The 25537-nt window shown below is 36.1% G+C and overlaps 1 protein-coding gene and 1 long non-coding RNA gene across 2 annotated transcripts; one reads left to right on the forward strand and one right to left on the reverse strand.

Moving 5' to 3' along the window:
* The first annotated feature begins 792 nt into the window (after positions 1–792).
* On the forward strand, positions 793–25283 carry LOC116179527. Its single transcript, XM_031499322.1, has 4 exons — positions 793–1158; positions 15660–15859; positions 16019–16233; positions 24593–25283. Exons 1-4 carry the CDS (start codon positions 793–795, stop codon positions 24706–24708), a joined length of 897 nt encoding a protein of 298 aa, XP_031355182.1. The 3' UTR covers positions 24709–25283.
* On the reverse strand, positions 2152–3227 carry LOC116178990. The gene is made up of 3 exons (XR_004146932.1): positions 2851–3227; positions 2726–2798; positions 2152–2672 (listed from the first exon to the last, which is right to left on the reverse strand). It is a non-coding gene; the product is annotated as an uncharacterized LOC116178990 (long non-coding RNA).
* Positions 25284–25537: the final 254 nt, after the last annotated feature.

Consider the following 25537-nt stretch of genomic DNA (forward strand, 5'->3'; position numbering starts at 1 on the left):
AGATGCGGAAATGTGAACAAATGGCAGTAGAAAGAAAGCCCACGCGCTTAATGGATGAATGCGGTTTTTGCGTATAATGTCAGTCATATAGATATTGCCGTTCCCCCATCTTCATCATTATCCCGAAAGTAGAGCGCGCCGCATTTGCAAGTTGATTGTCTATAATAAAAGTAACAAACAAACTATCCACTTTCGTTCTTACCATAAAGAAGTAAATGGAGCAATAAAAAATAGAGCGTGCAGCATTAAACGTGGATTTTACAATAGAACTGAAGTGTGCTCTTTAGAGGGAAACGGCCTTAATTTTATAAAACTTCAACTCCTGGGGTAAAATTTTCTAGACCAATAACAGAATAAGCTTTCCTACGATGGAGAGATGGGAAAGGAATTCCCAGCCAAATTGAATGCGCTTTTCAAAGAAGCGCCAGGTAACCAGTGATAATACCTCATAACAGGAGGCGAAATCAAAAGGCAACTTTAAGAGCATTGAAAAGTGTAAAGGTGTTCCAGTGTCTTCAAAACTTTACAAGTCAAATTGGATCACTCTAAAACTCTGTAGTTGCTCTACAACAAAAGCATTGATCCATCAAAGTGAATTGGGCATTAAACGGAATTTCAAATATTAATACGCTAAAATTTATTTAACGAAGTGAATAATTCGAAATGAATCTGGAAGCGGCAATGTTTTTGTTAATAATTACAAAATTAATACAATTTCAAATTAGAGCTTAATTAAAATGGTTATTCAACAGCGTCATTGAAATGTTAATTTAGTAATTAATGCCGTTATTAATGTTTTTACGACCGTGCCTTTTTGTTCCAGGTTCACTCGCATTGAGGGACGTCAAATTAACGATACCGGCGGCAGTCGAGAGAGGAAAACAAGCGAAATTACATTGTAATTATGACATGGAAGGTGAACCGCTGTACGCTGTTAAATGGTACAAAAGCGATAGGGAATTTTTTCGATATACGCCCTTAGATTCGCCGCCGTATAAACAATTTGTTACCCCATACGTTAACGTCGTTCGGAATCTTTCAAATGGGTCGTTTGTTGTATTAGATAATGTAGCGATAGAGACTAGTGGGAAGTATAGCTGTGAAATTTCTGCGGATGCACCATCGTTTTTTACTATAGACGCTTTTGGACTGTTACAGGTAAGTGTACTCGCTTTACTATAGGAACTCCATTTTAAACCAATTCTATATTCAGTCTACGTTTCCACATTGACAAATTCAGGTTCCGATGAAAAATTAAATTTTTGGAATTGAAACTCGAATTTGATCTAATTTGAACATTACAATTTCGTTGGGCTAAAAGCTAAACCCTTCCCAATGCATATGAGAATAATCAATAAAGCATCACTAAAACATTTTCCCGTGACATACAAATGGACTTCGGAATCGGCAAATGTAAAACACTACACATTACAGGTGGTAAAACAACTTTTGAGTTCGAACAATGTAATTTTATAGATTTGGACAACTATGAAACTTAGGTTCAGTATCTTGGTTTTCAGCAAAACGCATCCAAAATTACATAGATCACAAATAACATACAGACATCGAACCAAAAGCCTTTCATGTTTACATGATAACTATAACGGTGAATTTGCTCAAACCCGCCGCTAATCGGCCAACTAGCTCAGGGGTGACTATTAATCGGGGTAACCTTGAACACTCAAGGGTCATTAGGTATCGTTCGGTCTCTGCGGGCACTGGATTCCGTTCCTCTCATCTAATAATTAGGAATGCTAGAGCAAAGCAGTAAGGGCGCCACCTTATTACCTGGAATATTATACACTGACTGTTACCGGAATAAGGAAGTGTAACAGTAGCGGCACAACAATAATATAATCAGTGAGTACCTGACCACCCAAAAATCAAAAATTTATTCAGTAAGGTACACCAAATTCAAGAAAAAATCTTAACGCATGAATATGCACTACTAAAAACAATATACATTTACTAATCTCTTCCCCTAAATTGAATTCCCCCAAAAACTTTACTTAATTGAACATTAATCCCACAAATTAGTGAACGATAACTCGATCACACCCGACGGCATGAAACTTAACGTTATTAACCCCAAAACGAGGTGGCGAACACACAAGTATATAAAGAGAAGGTATTATTCTTACCTGGAGTTCCGAAGGCATTCGTGGAGTGAGCTCATCCCAAGAATGTTCAACCTAGTAGCTATAATAAAGAATAAAAGGACAAATTAACCGAGAATGCCTCGGTGAATCAAAAATGCTACAGTGAGGTACTTAACGGTGCCTGAGGGCTTACCACTTGCGGTACTTCCCACGATCGTAATAGGACAAACCAATATTAAATCATGTCTCCGAAGGAGATCTCAAATGCAAAAACAATAATCAGAGCCAATTATGTAGGCATTAATCGAAAGATCGTTAACCAGAATTACGATTACAATTAAATTTAAAATAGTGAAAATTTCCCCAAAACTGGTCAGATAATTGATATAGGCTAAGTAATTGTGTCGACGGTGATAAGCTCAGATATAGGTCATGTATTCTATCTCATGGTTCCAAACGGCTGATTACTGCTGAATGTGTATTCAGATGAAGGCATCTGTTGGTAATAATTCAAAATGGACGTCCCTCCGGTGACATATGTTAATGTGCAAATTTACACGGGATACAAGGACCCTAAAAAGCGATTGTTTAAAACGGTGCATTTTAGTACGCATAACCCTCTTTACCTCTTATTAAAGAAGGTCTATTGGAAAGATTGACGTTGTATGATAATTAATAACGATCAGGAAGATACGGTCACTAAAAATGAACATTATAATGGCCGAGATATTAATCCCGTATATCTACTTACATAGTTTCGCTGGTAATTCGTTTAAAAGCCTCTCAAAAGAGTTCACTACGATATTGATTAACCAAAAAAAAACTATCAATCCATAGTTTAATAAGATGATTCCGTGAAAGGTAATACTTCAATAGATGACGGAAACCAATCTTTTACGACATTACACCAGCGAACTAATATTCAACCGACACTTTTGCGTCTTCCCAAAACGAGCAACGAAAAGAAAGTAAGACACGCACGAATTTTCCTCGCCCCGCCAATCGCGCAGGTACCAATCCCGAAACCCACAATCGTCAAAACTAACAATTGAAGGTTACATCGCATTCTCCCCCGCCAGTGCCGTAACAAGGGAAATTCGTACTGACTAACTTAGAATAATTACAACGTTACATAACATTACCATACTTAAAAGGCAAACCGTTGACACATGGTTCTTGTTTGCTCTACCCACACACATCACCAAATACACCATACTACAAATACACTTCACAGATAATACTTAAAAACCACACATACATGATATTGCGATAGGATACTGGTCACAGACAAAACTGTGCCCAATAAAAGACCAGACATTGCACTTATAGATAAATATCTATTTACAAAAGAGACATTGCAATTCCCAACACTAACAATTTGACAGTGACAGCTTTGTAGGTAATGTTTATGTAAACTTATAACAAATAGAACTAAACCAAACTTGACAATAGGAATTACATCCAGTCCTTCAGGCGCGTATCAATAATGCAACCCAAAAGAGGAAATTTCTGTAACATATTTGTCGCATTTAACGCTTTTTAAGGAGAAGGGCATGACCACAGTCTTGGGCTTGTTAAGTGTCAATTTTTAATTAACTTTTTTCTCTCAGTGCATTGTTGTGTAAACTACATGGGAGGCGTGGGAATATGTTCTAAATGAACATATAGACACACAGTTGGAAAAAATTGCTGAATTGTTATTTTAATGTTAGTTTTTTATTGTAATTTTATCCGGTATTCATTTAATTCATTTAATTCTATTTGTTGTATTAAGGTTGTATGAAAAATTGCAAACGGGTAACTAACGGAAAATAGATTTTTACGTGAGTAAAGTTTTTATCTGGTCAGGTGTTGATAAAAAAATGTTATCGGACAATAATTAATTGCTTTTTCGACTAACAACGTCACGCGCTAGATAAGCGGCGCAGGTGTTTTACCGGTTCTGGGGACGGAGAAGAATTTCGAGTGGTCCTGGCCAATTTATTGAATTATTATTAACAGAACTGTAAGTAATTTTTGAGATTTCTTAATATCTATAAATTAGTTCATGTGTCAATTTAAATCCAGATAGTTTAATTTTTCTGTCAGATTTTTGTAATTTGTATAATTTGTGTAATTTGAGCTAGGTAAGTGTCTGTTGGGTGACCGCATACCATTTGCACACAGCATTTGGCGCCCAACGTGGGGCAGTATTTTGTTGTTAGTATTAGTACTTACGGCCATCCACATTTGGTGAGGTATTTTGTTATTCAATTACATCTTATTCCACACGTCGTTTTTTCGCGCCTCCTTCAACCCAACATAATTTTCCTTAAACCGATGATTTCACACGTAAAGAATGGATACGACTCCATTATGCTCGGCGAAAATACACCGTGATCTGACAATCCCATATTATAAAACAACCTTGAGGTCGACATTCAATATTTATTAGTCAGATTTCGGGACGCACATACTGAAGAGGCTGAGAGGGCCGAATGTCCGAGCTATTGAGGCGGGCAAGTCCCTAACGCAGACGGTAATGATTCAATAGAGTAAGAAGAGGAAAGAAGTAAAAGTAAAAGGATAGTGGAGACTGAGCGAAAGGAGAGAGAGAGCGTAACTGAAAAAGGGGGAGAGAGCGAATTGATGAGAGGGGAAGCGGAAAACATAGGAGTAATAGAAAACTTGATGGAAGGCGTATAGGAAGAAATAAGAAGGGCGGCTAATGAGACAAAAGGGCAAATGGGAAAAATGGAGAAGAAGATAGGAGAATTAAGAGAGGAAATGAAGAAAAGGGAAGAACAATGGAATAAGAAACAAGAACTGACGGAAATGATAACAAAACTAGATGAAATGAACAATATAACTATAAGAGGGGCAAACATGAAAAAAGCCAAAAGTAGAGTGGAACGTAAAAGACGCGAGAACAATTGAAGTAACGTGGGAAAAGTAGAGCGACATTATGAGGGGTAACAGGAAGTTAAAGGGAAGCACTATATACATAGATAACGAGTTGATTTATAAGGAAAGGGTACAGAGAGAAATTAGAGAGGTGACGAAGAGAGAAAGTGAAAGGACAAGAAAGTAAGACGGGATAGACGGTTAGTGGTGGAAGGCCATGAATACAGATGGTGTCACAAAGAAAAAGGAATATTGAGAACAGAGGGGGAAAAACCGGGAGAGGAGAACGCGGGGTTGGAGGGGAAATTAACAGTAAAAGAGATGGCAGAGGAAAGCGGGGAGAGTGGGGGGAACAGAAACGACCAACAAAATAAACGAAATAAAAATTGAGATGATTATTATAAAGTTGATGTTCTGAAGTCTGGCGGGGGTAGCAAACAAAGACGTATAATTCAGGAAGTATGTCAGAGGATACGATGTTGTGGGGATTGGGGGATCATGGAAAAGAAAAAAATAACTGGGAGAAAATAAAGAATACAATACATGTAGAAGAATCAATTCGCGTAGAAGGATAACATAAAGGGAAGAGCAAAAGGAGGCATATTAACAGGAGTAACAAAGTCGATCAGGGAATGGGGAGAGGAAGCGAAAGATCAAGAGGGCATACAGGAAATACGAGTGGAAGTGGAAAAGACGAGAATGTGCAACTGAGAAGGAATGAAAGAGTTATAGAATAAAATAGAAAATATGGTAGATGAAATGGAGGAGTATTAAAAAGGAAGTAACATGGAAACAGGTAAAAGAAGGCCAAAGGAGAAACAAAAGAGATGAATGGTGGGACAGAAAGTGTACATGAGAGAGAACCAGATACAGAACAATGATTAAAAACAGAAAAAAAGTACAAAAGAAAATTTAAGTAAGAAAAGATGAAGAATACGAAGAAGAAATCAGTGTAGAAACAGAGAAGGACTTTTGGGCGATGATAAACCGAAAAAAAACTAACAAACATAAGTGGGAGATAAATACAAATAGACGACCGGAAACAGTACTTCATTATTACTATAATTACTGTAGTACAAGGGAAGCATGGGAAAGAGGGCGAGGAAGGTAAGAGTGGAAGAGGACGAGGTATCAAGAGAAAAGATTGAGCAGCAATAAAATTCTACTCTAGATAGAGCCCTTTTCTAACTTTCAACCGATCCATTCGCTCCTTGTTGCCGTTTTTTGCAATTACGCAGAATGCGTGAGTAAGGGGTGGATATTCCGCGGAAACCCTACTTGCGTGTGAGTTTTCCTGGGGATATTTACTGATGCGATTTTTTTCGCGGAGAACATACAATCCTTCCTGTACTTAGTAAAAGAAAGGAATCGCAAAAGCGCACTATTCTGATTCTGTAAGCTACATAATGGAAATAAAAGAATTAATTGTGGCTGGAATGGTTTTACCCCCAACAAATAAACGTAAAGGCTGGGGTATATTGACAGCTAAAATTGCAGAACGATCTCGAGTCTAGTCATTAGTTCGGCAACGGAAGATGGATGTCATTTTGTAAGTAACAGAAGCGTGAATTTGCATGTTATTTCCTTGTCTCGTAGTAAAGGTCCCTAAATTGGGCGTCTTTAAGATGTTGACAAACTTGAAGCACTTTACCCTTACATTAGAACTCCTCGACAACGTAATCAACAAAAATGACAGTTAATTTTTGTACGTACAACGCAACTTTTTACGTCTAAGAGCCGTCGAGTCGGCAATTATTTTACTAGAGCCTGACAGCGAGTTTTGAAAAACCGTAAAGTTTATTTCGAAAGGAGAAACTACTTACAGTTGTAAAGAACTAATTCTGTTTCATGTTTAAATTTGTTATCACCAGGTCTTATAAATATGTCTTGAAGTAGAAAAGTTGGACGTCTCGTAAATTAATCAAGCAGAAAGTTACCGCTTCTTGTGGAAATAAATCTAATTCAATGGAAAAATGCATTTTAGTTACCAGGAAAGTAAAATTCGGAAATTTTGTATCCCGAAAAAGATATCAACGCATTTTAGCAAGACAAGAACTTACCTAACCGTACAAGTCATTCCCGAGGTGCATGTTAGACCGACAAGGAGATATGATTAAGTGCCCTAGGGGGAATAACAACCCCCGTAAAGGTAATAATTGTTGTTTATGTTTGAGTATGTAGCTTCACAGTAGCTGTGCCGTTTTTAGCGCATTTCCACAAAAATAAAAAAAAATGCGCTATTGTGGCCACTTTGTCCGTCCGTCCGTCCGTCCGTCCGCTAGCTTTGCGACGCTACTAGTTCTTTATCTTAAGAGCTATTGTTCTACTTTTTTCGCTATTTGGTTCGTTATGGTGTCGAGTCTTGTACCAAGGAAGGAATTTTTTCGGTACCGCTTACAAAAAAAGTTATTGTAAAAAAAACAAAAAACCGTTTTTTACATGTTCCATAATTTTACACTTTTGCCGTTTATTAACGATCCTAGAGATCGTTTATAATTTTGCAATGCTATCTGTCGCCTGCCGGTTGGTCTGTCCGTCTGTTCCTTTGTCTGTCTGTCCATCTATCTGTCCGTGTGAACGATAACTTTGTTTAGAAATGTTCGATCGCTTTTACATCTCCGTTAATTATGAACTGAATTGCATGAAATTCAATATGGGCATAGCTTTAGCCATATAATACGCAATGCCAAAAGTTGAATCGAATCAATTCAAAATTCACAGTGCCCTTTTCGCATCTCGACCATTTATAAACCGAATTGCAAACTTTTTTACTTATAAAAGTATTTGAATGAAATTTGATACATGGGCACTTGGAATAAAGGAAAATCAAACGCCAATTTCAAAATTTGGTTTTGCGCATGCGCAGTGCCAACTTTTTTATTTATGGAAGAATTTAAACAAAATTTGATACATAGGCACTTGGGATAAAGGAAAATCAAACGCCAATTTCAAAATTTGGTTTTGCGCATGCGCAGTGCCAACTTTTTTATCTATGGAACCATTTAAGTGAAATTTGATACTTAGGCGCTTGGAACAAAGGAAAATCTAACATTAGTTTCAAAATTTAGGTTTGCGCATGCGCAGTTCCAACTTTCTTATTTAAAAAAGCATTGAAATGAAATTCTTCTCATAAACTGAAATTGAAGTAGCACGTCAACAATGGATTGCCCATGTGCAACGCTATCTTTCATATTTGTGGCCGGATTTTTACGATTTTAAGAGAAGTTGCATCTTACAAATGGGAAATGAATGCAAGTGGAAATGCGCTTTATGTAAATCGTTTACGATTACTTTTTAACTTGTTAAATTATGACGAGAGATTGAGATACTTGACGGCCTACATTAATTAACTGATTTGAAATGCGGCCATTATTCACGCAGATAATTATTGTGAATTTTATTCAACATTCACAACAGTCCCAAGAGAGTGTTTACCACCACCCTACCGCATACTTGCTTGAAAACCAATTAAATATAAGATGAATCAGGGACAGACACATTTGGCGTACTACCCAATGCATATGAGGATAACCCTCGGGATAACCACTAAGACCGAATTTCTAAACAAACTTCGCAACCTTAGCCCATCTGTTTGTCTGAAATACATTTTTAGCAATCTTAATATGAAAACAAGAACATTGCAAATAAAAAAATTAAGTCAAGACTACCCTTAATTCAAATTAATATAATTAATGCTTTAAAATTTCTTAAATTGATCTTCAAGTTACATCCAAAATTGATGGCAAACTCGTCCCCGGCCGATACTACACTTTGATCTTAGCCATAGGCCGAGAATGGAATTACTATATCTGATATTTGGCATGATCGATCCACGTCAGCAAAGTCCCAGGTCAGCTCTTCCATCGTGCTCCATCTGTAAAATGGTATTCCTTCGCCGTCTTGAAACGAACGTTGATTTTCCGGAGGCGCAATTTTGGAGGCGAAGTGGTAGGGGGTAAAAATGTACCTACAAAAAGGTATTTTTGCAGTTTTACGGTTATATCTTGCAAATGACTCACAATATCCCATTAAATGTTTTAGGGCATTAAATGAGGCCAATTTTTGACCACCCGTTTAATAATAATAATAACAGAACGACATGCTCACAACATACTGTAATATCTCCACCAAAAACCCAAGAAACCATACAAATACAACCTCAAGAACAAAGAAATACCATAAATACAAGTAAGGCAATATGTACCACAAAGACAGGTCAACCGAATAAAGTTACACGTCCTAGCACAGTTAAAAAACACAAAACTCCTTCTTCACAGAAACACACCACGTTATCACAACCCACTCGTATTCAACCCAAACGCAAAACCAAAGAAACACTTACATAATAAACTCTATTTAATAAAACTACAGGAATTATTATAATGATATTTTTGTTTTGTTTTCTTCTTTCCTGACAGCGTTGACTATTGTGGCCATTAATAGCTATGTTGGTAAGTATGAATTACATACTATCCGTAGATTTCCAATGTGAGTGTGTGAATATTTATTTTATTTTTTATTTATTTATTTATTTATTTTTTTTTTTTTCTTTAGAACCCTACATAACTTCACCAGACACAGACACAGACACTAATCGTTACTTGATTTTAATCCGTGCGATTAGTTAACCAGGCTAGACCTGAGTTCTCACAAGAAACACCGACCATAATAATAATCTTTATTTGTCCTTCCACCAATCCTTGGCTTCGACACGTCATTGACACATAGCATCCAATAAAAAAAAAAAATACATATATAGGTACATAAAATAACAAACAAATACAGTGATACATGCAAGTAATAATACAACAATAAAATTATTCATTAACAATAGTAAATTTTTAAAACAGTAGAAGGTATTTTACATTAAATCACAGGGTGTGTTTAGGTATGCGCTTACAGAGTAAAAGCAGTGGTTCAGAAGATGGTTCTTAATAGTATTTTTAAACTGATTGAATTGTTGACATTTAACAGGATCTGGAAGATAGTTGTACAATTCAACTCTTGGACTATTATTTTTTGATTTGCTTAATCTATAATAAGGAACCCTTATATTTTTTGCGCCTCGAGTACCGTAATTATGAGAATAGTCATTTGTTGCAAAGTGACGCTTGTATTTTTATTTAGTTTTAGGTTATTGCTAATGAACCAGGTATCTGCTTCTTGTAATAAATTTTGGCTTTTGGCGATTGCTATTTTAACATCTTTGTCCGATACGAGTAACGAAGTGTCGTCAGCATAAGCAATACAGTGATTCGGGTGCATATAAGTAAAAAAGTCATTTGTGTACATAATAAACAATAATGGTCCTAAGATAGAGCCCTGAGGAACTCCATTCTTCGTATAGATTAATTCAGATTGAACACCATCCACAAAAACACACTGTTTTCTATTATTAAGATAAGATGAAAGTAATGTTCCAGCAAGCCCTCTAATACCATATAGATGTAGCTTATCCATTAGAATCTTAAATGAAACGCAATCAAACGCTTTCGATAAGTCACATAAAATTAGTGAAGCCTGTTCTCCTTTCTCAAAAAATTGAATAATTGTAGCTATCATCTTAGAAACAGCTTGTATGGTGGAGTGATTTTTTCGGAAGCCGTATTGACCACGATCAAACATGTTATTACATTCAAAATAATTATAAAGTCTCCTGTTTAGTATTATTTCAAAAATTTTAGAGAACATTGGTACAATAGTGATTGGTCTATAGTTGTTCATATCATTACAATCGCCTTTCTTAAATAATGGTAATACAACAGAAACTTTAAAGACGTCAGGGAAATTGCCTTCTGAAATACAGGAATTGAACACGTTTACTAAATAGTCAACATATATTTGTATAGTTTCCTTGATTAGCTTGCTATTGATGCCATAATAATCAGTACAGCGTGAGTTACTTAGTTTACTAACTGCCTGAAGGACCTCACATTTGGATACAGGGTTTAAGAAAAAGGAGCCATTTGAAGGTATCTTCATCATGTGTTGCATATTTAGGTTAGGTTTCCATACTAGTGCTCTTCGAATTTTAAATTTTACATATTTATAAAAAACTAGGTTCTGTTGTCTCTTTCTTATCTTCCGGAGATTGTAAAACGTAACATCCCGTTCCCGTAGGAATTTCAGTACATCCTCTGCCAGGCTCCTACAATCCCCAAGGAACGTACAAGCCAAATTTCAGATTTCTACACCCACTCGTTTCGGCTTTACAGACCTTCAGAGGATTATTGAGTGGTTTCAATCGCATGATCCTTTCCCTCTACTAATTTTTATTTATTTATGTCTTATCAGCACAGGAGTCATCGAAGGTGACTCCATCAACTGCCATAGGACCTTTGGAATTGGCAATTCTTCCATGCTGGTTAATCAAACCTTTGACATAGTCCAGTTTGTCCGCAGAAATAGAGTAATGGCTATACAAGGATTCGAATTTAAGGTGACCAATGATGGTGACAGTGAACGCTGAAGGCATAGTCTACCGAATAACGTTCCTCAAGAATTCCGATGAACAGCTCAAAGAGTTCTTCCCTTGTATTCTGTATATAGTAATGATTAAATGGAATGTTTTCGCCATTCTTCCACACAGCCCGGTAGAAAAGAAATCCACCATGAGTGACAAAAGCTGATCCTTCCAAGTAACTTGGGGGTCTTCCTCATTCCGACTGCATTGAACACCGAGAAAGAATAGGGTATCACCTCATAATGGAAGAGTTTTTTCTATACAATTCTTCCGTTACCGACTGATAGACAGCGCAAAGCCGAAACTACTGTCCATAGAAAGCTGAAATTTGGCATGTAGGTTCCTTAGGGATTGTAAGGGAGGCAGTAAGATTTTCCAAAACGGAAAAAAATTATTTGAATTTAATTTAATGCCCAAAACTTGTAACGGGACTATGTTTTCGATATTGTGAGTCATTTACAAGATACAACCGTAAAACTGCACAAATACCCTTTTTGTAGGTACATTTTTACCCCCGATTCGTCTAATTTCATGGTTTTATCCTACTGGCCTAAATTGGAGATCATTTTTGGAGGATTACAAATACTTTTGTGATAAATCAGGGGTGCCCTGTAGAAGATTTTTAAAGGTTCATGGGGTTTATAAAATAGATTCCAAAATCCACGTTTTAAGTATATTTCTGAAAAATTCTTGACACACACGTGTTTAATTTCTATGTATATTTTGTTGTTTGTTGTTAACTCAATCTATTTAAACAATAAACTCTACTATACTTTTCTTTGCTTTAATGTAATACTATACCCATATTAAAACGGATGTAAGCTGAGCCCTCACTCAGACTGCGACTGACGATTAGAAACAATTTAAAAAACAGAGGCGCATTGAAAACCAACAGTGCAAGATAGATGACGCAAATTTCTTTAACCTCAATTATCCAGATAAATTCTTTACACAATATTTGTCTTGAAAGACGGCAGAACCTCGATATTTTTTTCATCTTTCAAAATTCTAATTACCTTTTTTGGCGAGAATAATTCAAAAAGTTAAATCCAAGCCTGAATGCTTTCGTTACAAACTCTTCCATGAAAGGCTAGCTAAATCTATACAAGGAAATGACCATCCCCCTCATTAGCTCATTACACGCAATTGCCACCATTCTATAAACGGGACCTTTTTTCCGGAAATAAAATCGTTTTCTTGATCTAGGCAAGTTTTAAGGTAAGCCAGTTGCACAAAAAAAATAATCCAGGATTATTGTTTAAACCGGTATTAAGACATTTGATTGGCTTTATATTGCAGTAGGCAGCCAATTAAATGTCAAATTCTTGTTTAAACTCAGATGAAGGATTTTGATTATAATTCGCTTTCCTGTAATCGGCCGAGACTCGTAAACTATGTCGGTATCGAGACGAGACTAACCATCAGTCTCGGCGAGACTCTCGTTTGGTCTCGAAGTTTTTTTGTATTTATTTGTACTGTTTTTTTTTTAAATTTTAATCAAGAAAATTTATTGAAGTAGCACGAATTCCAATTGTTTCCATAAACCGTTCCTGAATTTACTGATTTAGGACTTAATTATCATAGGTGTTATACAAGTGTAGTTTTTCTTAAATCCAGGAAGCCTTTGACAGCTTTTGATTGGTAGTTCGTTCTGGTCGCCATATTGGGGCTAAAATGCTACAGGTACTTTAGTATGAGTTTACCGCGTAGTTAAGACCATAAAAGTAAGATTTTACAAAATAACTTGGACGATTATCTTTAAGTATTTATGTAACAAAGAATTCAGTGAGACTTTCCTACCTAGTTACATTACCAGATACATTTTATGATGGTAAAGAAAATTCTTAAAATACGCATAATTATGTTTCGTGATTAGCAGATAGATAGGGAAGGTCATTATTATTTGTCATGCCTTCGTTGTGTCTTTTATATACTCTACACCATTTTTTGATAGTATGGCAAGACCAGGCGAGACCAGACGAGACGAGACTGAACCAGGGCGAGATGAGACTTTGAGTTGGTCTCGTCTCGAGGTCACGAGACGAGACGAGACCTTCGAAAGTCTCATCTCGTCTCATCTCGCGGCAACACTATCCCTATCCCAATCGCAAACTAGTTCTTTTTCCACATGTGAACTGTTCGATGCGAAAGACATATGTCTCAAGTTTTTTTTATTGGAAAATGTGGATTTTCAAAGCTGTCAGTTTTACGTTGGCGTACTTAGTCGTAGACAATTTACAAAAAGAGAAAGTATTGACTGAGGGTGAATAAGTCTACTAAGAAATCCTTGTTCTATCCTTGATAAAGCTCCGAGGGTGAAGAAATTGCATCGGTTGAACATAAATCAAATCCCACTTTTTTCTAATATGTGAGATTAGCAGTTTCCACGCTTCTGAAGTGACATCATACCGAATTAGCAGTTGTAACCAAATATACCAATTGAATATGATATAAATTCCCGACATCTAGTCTCCAAGTCACGAGGCAACCGGAATACATTAAGAAAACAATGCTTTACAGAAATCAAACGACGTAGATAAGTCGGGCTTCATTTCCACCGCGGTTAACGAATACTATAATTGAACTAATCAAATCCTTTATTGGGAAATCGGCCATCTAAACTTCGATGCCCTATAGAATCTATGATATCCAACGCCTAATTGTTGTGCCCAAAATTTCAAAAATTTCGAAAGAAAAATGAAATGCATATGATGGGTTTTATCGAAGCAAATGTAAATTGTAGATACGAGTACAGGTAAAATTAGTCTTGTACCTAAGTACCTTTACCTTACTTTCGCCTATTGTTTGCCGATCATCCTGTTCTCGTCCCGGTAAAAATCGAATCACAAATTCATGATGCTCCACTGCTCCAGTAAGAAAACCCTTCATGTTTCCGTTTCCGGCATGTAAAACCATATGATATCTTAAATGGTTATAAGATGATTTTGTTCTTATCAATGCCAGCATGTTACCTGCGTTCCTCGGGTTAATCTTTCATACGCTTTTTGCACAGTCATCTTGACATGACTTACATATTGTTCCATTTTCAAATACCTACCCACGATTCATCCAAAAAGACACATTGGCGTCCAGTCCCAGATTGCATAATCTCTTACATACGCATCTAAAAAATCAACTCTTGATAGTGCAATATTGGGTAACTCCCTCGGTAACTCCATAACCTTTTCTTGGATTATCTTTTGGGTAGCGAAGACCAATATTCGCAACAACTTTTCTTAAGGAATTTTTGGACCCTTTAAATACGTATGCCTCTTTTAGAACTTGCAAGAGGGATTGAAGCGTAAGTTCTAAAATACAAACGTAAACCGCTTATAATAATCTTTGCACAGTTGACATAAACGACTATCTACACTCAACCATTCAACGTGTGTTTTAACTTACTGTGTCTGATCATGTCGTAGATGGAGTTCCGAATCGCTGCTTGTGTGAAACCATCAACACCGCTAATGAGTTTCTTACATTACCTTGTTTGTTTAGGACTTCCTTGAAGTTTTCCCAATTTAGAAATTTGTGAATAAGAAAAAAGTTGCTTCCTTTTTCTTGGTAAAACGAATGGCATTTTTGGATTATACAACTTTTAGCGCAGAATATCGCAGTGCAGTGCGGAAGTAATGCTCCTATAATTGTTCGTGATGAAAATGAAACCAACAGATTTTTTATCGGCTAATGTACCAAAACGCGATAAAATATTGAAAACGGTAACAAACGGTCGTTAAATTTGACGAGTCGCACCACAATTGCAGGCGATAGGACTTTAGCACTGTAATCATTGTCTTTGTTGATATTCCACGTTGTCAGAACAAAGAAGTAGTGTCTTATTCGCGAAAATTCTGCAGATGAAAACTTTAGAGTTTCGTGCAGATGGGTCTGAGTTCGAATTATGTGAAACGAATACCTATTCGCGATAACCATAAGACCTTTCTCGAACAAAAAATGTATTCGATGTAATACGATTCGTTACCGCACAAACGAACAGGAGATGTGCGTGTGTGAAATAAAACAAAATCCGACACATCCGACCCCAGACGTTGATTCGAGACCTATTCTCACGTTTACCAATTTGCAGCAACGTGACTTTAAACCCACGCAGATGTTTTTGAGAATCCATTTTCCGAAATCTCATCCCGACAAAGGCAATACTAAATAGAAACAACTTGCCCGACCGTGTTACTGATGTGTGTTTTCTGTTCCAGGTCGTAGAGGTACCTAAGGAAGGTCCAATTATTAAGGGGTTGAAATCAAGATATCGGTTAAACGACACGTTAAAGGCAGAATGCACGTCAATCAAATCGCCCCCCGCCGCTAATTTGACATGGTTTGTTAACGACTTCCAAGTAGATCCAGTTCATTTACGCCGAAATAGGGCGCATCCATCGCCGGATGGGTTTTATAGGTTTGCTTTTCGACTTATTAATTTAATATCCCTCACGAAACTTTCCTAATCCGATTTAATTAGTTACGCTTTCATTAACTCTATCCACCTTCTGATGATAAATTGTGGCAATAAATCAAAAGCTCCTACGAAGTGAGTAACACAATTTTCTTCTTTCAGCCCACGTTTAGGATTACGTCTGCTCATTACCAAGCAATTATTTGTAAACGGTCGATTGCGAATACGGTGCTTGGCCAGTATGCACGACATCTACACTAAAAGCTCAGAAGTTAGTGTCGAAATTGAAAAACCAAAATTTAGGTATAAGACTACGCCAATGCCAATTTTTCAATGGGAGGACGCACAACCCGCGGAGAGGTATCCACACACAACTCGTAAGTCTAACTTTCTTGACAGTTAACTAATTAAACTTTTATGGCAAAATCGCAAGTTGAACTCTTTAATTACATTATTCATTCGTAACGGAAACTTTACTCGTTTTCTTCTGCCATGTTAAAAATTAAGGTGGATGAATAGAACATTTGCATTTTCATCTCTCGTCTCGTTTAATTTAGATTCACGTTATTTTTTCTATACTTATTATACGTGTGAAGCTCGAGTTGAATTTAAGCTTAGGAGTCAGAAGCAACTATTTTAGAGTCTAAAGGTTAATGACTACCGTTACTTGACATGCGTTTATTTGCTGTTGTCCCATTTTAATATATTCCAAAGTAGCCCAAGCCCCTCCTCTGTAACCTAGAAGACTTTGGATACTTTGGTCTCAAAATCGGTTGCGATCAAAGACCATTATTGTGAAGAAACAGTTCCGTTGTTGAAATTGCGGAGAAATTAGGCATTTCCAGAATAGATGTCGAGAGTTAACAACAAAAGCAGCAAAACTAAAAAAAGGTCGATGAAAAGGGGCGAACATCCCAGAAGCCCGCTGTCTCTGCACTCAATACTAGTTCGATTTGTGGCAGACCAGCTCGCAATTGATAGACTCTGCCTTACTCATGAGACAACAAAAGATGAAACTTTATCGTTTTATTAATGGCTATATACAGACGTTTTGGAGATGAAGAAGAAAGGACTAACCTCATGCAGCACAAGATAAACACCCATTCGTCAACCACCTAGACGACTTCCACTAGCAAAACGGAGGGAACCGGAAAAGATTATGAGTCATGAGATCTGATGGTGTTATCAAGCCATCTAGTAATGTGGCATTGGTTAAAAAGATTTTGTGTTGATTTTCGTGGCCTCAATGACATGACTAAAAAAGATACCTATCCGCTTCCACTAATTGATTGCCGGCTTGACACGCTATCCGCATTTAAAATTTTCTCGACTTTCAATTCAAAAAGTGGTTATTGGCAAGTGGAAATAGCTCCAGAAGATCAGAAGACGGCATTTACGATCGGATCGAGATTATGGCATTTTACAGTTATGCCTTTTGGATTGTGTAACGCACCCGCAACCTTTGAACGTGTCATTGAACTGATAATGTACGACCTCATTGTGGTGGGAAAGATCTTCGAATACACATGAAGAATCTGCAAAGGTCTTCCAAAGGTTTCGGTCTGCCAATCTAAAACTTTCTCCAAAGAGGTGCCATATTTTCCCGGGTAAGGTTCAATATTTAGGACCGTGATAGTCTTGTTGATCTTGAGAAGCGCAGAGCCGTTAAGAATGGGCAATTCCAATTGGTACAACTGACGTAAGAAGTTTTCTCGGCCTGTGCACCTCTGACTCGTCTTACTGAAGATGCCAACGTTTGCTCTTTTCAGGAGTTGAAACGGCGTTTCATTTTGGAGACCGACGGCAGTCATGTCGTATGGTGACGGTTGTGACGTGTTGACAAGTAGGCAATTTTTGCTGTGGCTTCGTGCAGGTTTCATTTGAAAAAATAAACTTTTTAAGGTTCGAAGTTGTTAAACTTGACCATTAATTTTAAAACACCCTGTAGAAAGGCGAACAAAATTTAAATTATTCGCATGTAGCATCACGTCAATATTGTTGATTTTGGAAGACTCTTGAAATTCAAGTCAACGGATCCATAGGTAGGTACAGGGCGCTGAAGAAAACCAGTCAAACGTCAAAAATTTTGAAAAATCTTTAACTTGAAAACCTTTGATGCTATTTACAGAAAAATGTGGTATCGAACGACGTAGATTTTCATGTACCTACATTTCGGTACAACCGAAGTGAATCGATCATGATAATATTTTCTTTCGATAGAGCGTAAAAAACTATGTTGGATTTTAATTATTAATGGGAGTCTGAATACTTTTAGGTAACGGTTTGCGTGAAATAGCCTGTATAATTGATATATGATGTATTCGTGCTCTAAACATTTTGATAGATAACATTAAAACATATTTCTAAGCAAAAGCCGTAGATTGTTTATAGGTAGAACCTCGGGTAGAACATTAAAACAACAATTATGTAATAGAATAAACATATTCAGGTAATATAATATAATATAATGTAAACGTGTTAAATTATTCAGTTCAACTAAAATTACTTTCATATTCTGGCTGGTATAAAAGTAGGTACTTCAGCCAGAATTTTCAACAAAAAGCAGGTGTGGAACGCTGTTTTCTAAATGCTAACGCTTTCACACAATTTCAAATGATAAAAATCAGGTATAATACATCACGTTTATACCTATACCTAATGTAGGCTGCAACTGTCAATTTGCTTCGTAATTTAAAACTAATGCACTATTCTTAACAATTATGTAGATTCTCTGGAAACCCTTATGCGGCAAGCATAAATGAAAAATAGGACTAAATTGAAATGGTTTGGTAATATCCTCAGTTTCATGACGTGATTCGCCATATAAAATTCGTCTTACAATTTTCTTCGTGTATTATTGGGACCTACATATCGTACTTACTTCCCAGGCTAGCTCAAGTAAAAATGGGTTAAGAATAGGAAATAATTCAATAGATTTGTCTTCCACTGATAATCTCCCTAACACTAACTGTCTTTAAACTTATTAAATGTTATAACAAACAAAATACATTTATTACGAGTAAACACTGATAAGAAGCAAATTCCTACAATTCTCTGAAATGAAAGAAAACATAATCCTAACTGAAATCAAAATATTCCTGCTGGCCAGATACTTGAATTTTTATCCTGATAAACAATATACTCAAGAATGCTAATCAAACTAATTTCAATTAATAAATTAGGTAACGGTTCTTCAAATACTCACGAAATATACACGATTATAGTTTGTGGACCTGGTCTGAAGATATCAATATAACAATTGAGCGAAATTCACGCAACGAAACATCGCACTTCTTGAGAGCTCGACATCCAATCCATTTCCACACCGCCTTAATTAATTCCAATTCGTGTCATACACGCCTTATCTCTACATTCCACGTTAAAAATCACTTTGTTAACGATACGATGAATTTTTATAATGTACAAAAGATTTCCTCTACATTAGAAGTAAAAAGGAAATCACTTTAAATGGATAAAACGAAGACATCATACAACACATAAAAAGCACTGCGCGTCTAAACCGAATTTTTAATAAATTACCACCAGAATTAAAACTTGATTGACTTTTTTCTTAAAAATTTATTGATTTTAATGCAATAAAAAGTTATTCTTTTGAGGGAGTTGCTTCATGAGAAACCAGTCTCTGTTATCATAAGCCGGCCCGTGTGGCGCAGTTCAGTTGAAACTGGACTGTTGTGCTAAGGGACCTTGGTTCAAATCCGGGTTCGGGCATGGATATTTGTAAATGTCTAGTGGGTACGAATTGTTTTGGATTCTACGCACCAAAATTAATAAGAAAAAGTGTTTTCCCGAGAAATTTTGGTGTAGTCGATTTTTGGTAAAAAAGGAAGGTTGTACACTGCCTTTTTTTGAGGCCTGGAAAAAACATTTTCTTATAGAATGTGGCCTGTAGAATCCATAATTTGAAACAGTTCCAAAATTGGGCTACTAGTTCAAAAGTTACAGCCCTTTGAATTTTCTTTCGAAATTGGTTTCTAGTCTATAACTTTTTATTGAGAAGTCTGATCGAAAAAGTACGAATTTTCTTATACAATGCGCTTGTAGAATCCATAATTTCAAACAGTTCCAAGATTGGGCTACTAGTTCAAAAGTTACAGCCCTTTGAATTTTCTTGCGAAATTGGTTTCTAGTTTATAACTTTTTATTGAGAAGTCTGATCGAAAAAGTACGAATTTTCTTATAGACTGCGGCTTGTAGAATCCATAATTTCAAACAGTTCCAAGATTGGGCTACTAGTTCAAAAGTTACAGCTCCTTGAATTTTCTTTCGACATTGGTTTCTTGTCTATAACTTTTTATTGAGAATTCTGATCGAAAAAGTACGAATTGTTTTGGATTCTACGCACCAAAATTAATAAGAATAAGTGTTTTCCCGAGAAATTTTGGTGCAGTCGATTTTTGGTAAAAAAGGAAGGTTATACACTGCCTTTTTTTGAGGCGCGAAAAAAAATTGTCTCAGATCGACCCGGAAAAAAATTTTCTTATAGAATGTGGCCTGTAGAATCCATAATTTCAAACAGTTACGAGATTGGGCTACTAGTTCAAAACTTACAGCCCTTTGAATTTTCTTTCGAAATTGGTTTCTAGTCTATAACTTTTTATTGAGAAGTCTGATCGAAAAAGTACGAATTGTTTTGGATTCTACGCACCAAAATTAATAGGAAAAAGTGTTTTCCCGAGAAATTTGGGTGCAGTCGATTTTTGGTAAAAAAGGGAGGTTAAGTATTCAAATACTATGCGAAGTATTCGAATACTTCTCAAAGTATTCAAATACCTTGCGAAGTATTCGAATACTTTACGAAGTATCCAAATACTTTGCGAAGTATTCGAATACTAAATATTTGTGAAAGTATTTGAGTTGCAAATACAAATACTGCTTCCATAAAAGTATTTAATTACAAAGTATTTGAATACTTTAAAGGATTTGAATACTAAAAAGTATTTACAAAATCGAATACTGCCCAGCTCTGGGGGGAATCTTGTTTGAATGCAGTTGTGAAAAATACGAGGTTCATTGCCCGATCATTTCCACACTCCAAAGGAGATCCAATTCTGACATTTATTAATTTGCATTAAAAGGAAAGAGCGAAACTCTTAAAAAAATTACATGGAATTTTTATTGAATGTAATCAAAGAATTCGTAAAGGAATCGCTCTTGGTAAATTGTCCGAAAGGGCCATATTTAATAACTACGCGTGGACTCATTCAGAAAGCATTTTGATTAAAAGGCCAGGTAAAGGCTTTGTTTGGGAGCCATCCGTCGGTTAATTAATTTTTGTTAGAAAGAATTTGCCATTGCAGTAGGAAATTAATTTTAAATATTACGAACAAGGGCGTTCAACTCCTGTAACAAATTGTTACAAATTGCGTGGTACATCCTATAAATTTGATATTCAGGTTTACGTGGACTACGTAAGGGGTTATAATTTCTTGATTCGCCAATTTTTTGTCTTCTGTGGGGTATGTTTAAGTGGTTATGAACTTCCCACGCTCTTGCGTGAAATGGCTAAAGCCCATTATTCATTTCTACGAGGTAATAACATAATGTTGTCCCGGAGAAGGTTGTGTACATTATAAATACTAATTACAGTACATTTTCTCCGATGTTTTTACGACACCTGTAGTGTAATTCTGTTAATCGATATCTATTTCAGTAAAGTGCGTGCTGGATATAAAAGCATACATTCTTCGGTTGCGGCAATAAAATAATCCTTGAGCTATTATTACTATACGTTGATGGATAACGCGTACCAATAAAATGCGATTTACATTTTTCTATTTTCCTAAATGTTTTTCAATATTACATTTCCATTCCTATTTCGTAAAAATATTGTTTTCGGAAATACTTCAGGATCATCTGGTTGCATAAATAGTACATTATTTTTGTGGGTACTTCCCTTATCGCTGTATCGATTTTCGACTATACGAGAAAAAAATATTTATTTATTGCGGAGTAAAAAAGGATTTGCTCTCTTTGCCTTTGCCTTCGTCTACCCATCCCTTTGTGTATTTAATATGGAGGCATTAAGCGAATTTTAAGTAAAAGTGAATAGGAAATTGTTGTTTATTTTCCGCTAAGAGTTTATTTCCAGGAAGCTATTATTATTACGAAGCTTCCAAATGGTCGGGGCGGCGCCTTGTACCTCCCTAACCGTCCCAAATTTGCCTTTCCTCTTTAATTTCTTTTTTTGCAAAGGAGTGCAGATCTTACAAGAATCGTAGCAGAGAAAAAAGTTACTTTTCGTCGTTTTAGCGTAATAAAAGTTGCAAAAAACTAAAGTATTTTTTGTATTTGGGCGTTAAATAAAAAAATTAAAACTTCTCTTTTTAAATGTGCGGTCCCCTGACGTCCTAGCAATCTGTATCTATATTAATTAAGGGGGCGCGCATAATGGCACAAGACGCAATCCAATCAGACGAGGTTTGCTGCAACTCAAAATTAACTACGGTTAATTATACGTAACTAAATCGCCGGATCAAAATTTCCAAATTCGGTAGGCCAGTAATGCCTGTTACCTGGAATTATTTCAGGGCAATCGTAAAAGGTCTACGATAATTAAATAATCTGCACGACTTTGCAACTCTAATGCTCGTTTTCGTTTAACCTTGGGAAACACAAATCTGTTAATAAATAACTGCATGCATTCTTCCTTTACGTCCCCGCCTTCGCACTTCTTTTACATTTTGTTGACGCTCTCTTCACGTTTCTCTCGCAACCTTTGTAAAGTTAGAGTGGAGCGTCTTTGGAAAGCTTTTAAATTGTTAAGTGTATCGAAGAGATTTCAAGAGCCTTTAAAAGAAAGTAGGGGTCAGGGAAAGCAAAGATGGGTCTGGGTGATTAAGGGGTTCTCTTCTACGGTTAGTTAACAAAGCAAAAATAAATAAGTTAACTGGATAGGCCCCACTGAGTCTTATATAAAATTTTAAAAAGTGCGAAAATACTTACTGAGAGGGAACAAGGTAGACTCAGCGATCTTTGTTCTGTTCTTGATAAATCTAAAAGGGCAAAGAAAATGAATGGATTGATAATAACAATAACTGTAACCAAACCTGAAAACGATGGCAATTGAATTCAATATAAAATAAAGCTAATTGTTTACAAACGTGGAAATTAAAATATACGAGTTTTACTAAAAATGAAAATTTAAATTCACAAGTAATTTTCAAAAAGGAATCAACCCGTAGTCAAAAAATAATTAAGGAAATTCTTTAAATGACTATCACAAAAAATATATTTAATACAATTCGGACGTATGGATGATCAAGATGCGTACAAACGTTACACTCACGGAGTTTCGACGAAATGAAAATATTACCTTTGAAATTTTTGGCCAAATCCGTCTGAGCTCAGAAGGGCGCTCTCTGCTAATCATCTGCAATCAGATAAAGCACAACAACAAAACAAGAAGGAGTAGGAATAGCGCGGCATATAAAGGCCTAGGCAAATTAACGTTTGTTACTTCGTGTAATTCGGACACAAAAATATAACATTCAATTCACTTAAGGAGCAAAAGCAAAATTTTTACTCGACACGAGTTGTCTGTACAAATCGGATCTATATAAAAGCATAAAGTAAACCATTATTCAAAGTCAATGATATTACGCACTGTTGGTACATACCGTAAACGGTTGTAGAACTTGTCAATATATCCGCAAAAAGCGTCAATGAAGCATCAAGCAACAACACAAAAGGTAACTTCAGAAAAAGTATCACACCAACAAATGGCGTGCTAAACTTAAACTGAAGGAATAACCAACGCACACGCCAAAACTTAACAAAACCTAGGGAGAGGGAAAACACAAAAAAAGTACATTGGGATTAGCGGCAAAAGAAAGAACTAAGGTAAAGGAAACCCAACTTTCCAAATCCATATTTCTTTGTGGCGTTTATAAATTGTGTCAGTGATTTGTACTAAATTTGAAAAAAATTTACACAATGTCTAATAGGGACAATCTTCTGCTGCATGTGCCCAAAAATTAACCATTAGAGTTTTGCAACTAGATCTAAGAAGTCTGTCTCTAAAATGGAAGTAGGTGGTATAAATATAAATTTGCTTTCACGAGACTTAATGCTACCATTCTGTTTAACGAAGCTGTTTCCAATTTCTGCCTCGGAAAATCCTCGAAAATATATTTTAAAATATCTATTTGAAGTAGCTTTTTAGCAAATTGGCTAAGCTTGTTATAATAGGGCCTTTAACGGGGTTGGCTGATTCCTTAGCGCATTAAATAGGAGTTTTGATTTTTACTCTCGCAACGGTGAATGGTTTATTAGTCAAAATCCAGTTACCTTTTTGTTGAACATTTTTCTATTGGAAAGCCAGTGAATGTGCAGCTAAAACAACCCCTTTGTCACGTATCCGTAAAATGTGTTCTTTAGGTATCTCGTTCGTGTCAATTATTTATTGCATTTTTCTTGTGACTCAATGTGTATTTTGGCTGTTAGTCAATTTCCTCCTCTCTCGTCCGTCACGCTAAACTTGTACATCTTTGTTCCGGAACAAACTTATGAGAAAGAAATTTCAATCGAAGCTCTCGAGAAGGGAGATTAATGCGAAATCCCTTACGCGACGGAATGCCTTGTTACGAGCTTATTTACAACGCGGTCGTGAACTGCGAGCAACTGGTTATTTAACGAGTGCGAAATAGCGTAGAAAGCTCATCATAATAAAACTTTACCACCATAGCACCTAATATTTCTAATTTTTTTTTGCAGTTGTCTTCGCACCCTCGACGAACAACAACGATCCGGATACCGGCAGCAGTCTACACCCCAAACTCTTGTTAGTGTACTTTCCAATGTTATTAGCAATTAGTTGTGTTTTCCGGTGAAGCTTAGCAAATTAATTTAGAACTCCGTAACTAAGTCAATCTTTGCTGTTAACCACTTCCACGAATTATGTGTGATATCTAACTATAAAGCATAATATAATGAGGTTATATATTTTAATGGGTTCCTTTCGCAAAGAAATATGTTGTTAGACGCAAGAAGTTTACTGAAAGACGGGATATTACGGGTTGTAAAGGCTCAAGGAACTTTCACAAATTGCTATACGAATAGATATTGATCTGTTTTGACGATTTCAGTAATACTTCTCCGCCGACAGGCTCCGCTCAGATGTGTTTTGTGTACTTATACTGTATGATTGTAGCGATGTAGCTACAATCAAATCGTAGGTATACATACCAAAATTTAATATTATTAATAACATTTGTTGCAATAATATTTAGGATTATTAAATGAAAACTTCAGTACCTGTTTATATGATTTTGTGTATTTCTCTCAGCGCCATTTTAGTTGCATAACTTTTAAGTCAAATTGTGTTGACTATATGATTGTTATTTGTATACATTTTTATGATAGGCGTGTTTGGCAGGAAATATATTTTGTTACCTAACTCGTAAATAAATTCATATTTTAAATGTATCTATGTAAAGTTGAAAATAAATTATTTTATACTGGCTGTAAACTTTTTGCCGAGTAATCCTTGGTTAGAAAAAATTGTGTTGCCCCTTTTCAACGAGAAAGTGAAGGTGACAAGTTCAGCAGCATTGAGGTAAGATCATTGAATTTGTTTTATGCGGTTAATTTCAGACAAATCGTTTTTCTATTAATTCAGAAGGAGGAGTAAAACGATCATTTCTGCGCCGTAGTTTTTTA

The sequence above is a fragment of the Photinus pyralis genome, unplaced genomic scaffold (assembly GCF_008802855.1).
Source record: "Photinus pyralis isolate 1611_PpyrPB1 unplaced genomic scaffold, Ppyr1.3 Ppyr1.4_LG8, whole genome shotgun sequence".
Taxonomy (NCBI): Eukaryota; Metazoa; Arthropoda; class Insecta; order Coleoptera; family Lampyridae; genus Photinus; species Photinus pyralis.

What these genes read in the sequence shown, in the direction of transcription:
- LOC116179527 (XM_031499322.1), top strand. Translation starts at nt 793, where the DNA reads ATGTTTTTACGACCGTGCCTTTTTGTTCCAGGTTCACTCGCATTGAGG. An exon ending in ACGCTTTTGGACTGTTACAG is followed by an intron (nt 1,159 to 15,659) that starts GTAAGTGTACTC and finishes TTTCTGTTCCAG; the next exon opens with GTCGTAGAGGTACCTAAGGA. An exon ending in TCGCCGGATGGGTTTTATAG is followed by an intron (nt 15,860 to 16,018) that starts GTTTGCTTTTCG and finishes TTCTTCTTTCAG; the next exon opens with CCCACGTTTAGGATTACGTC.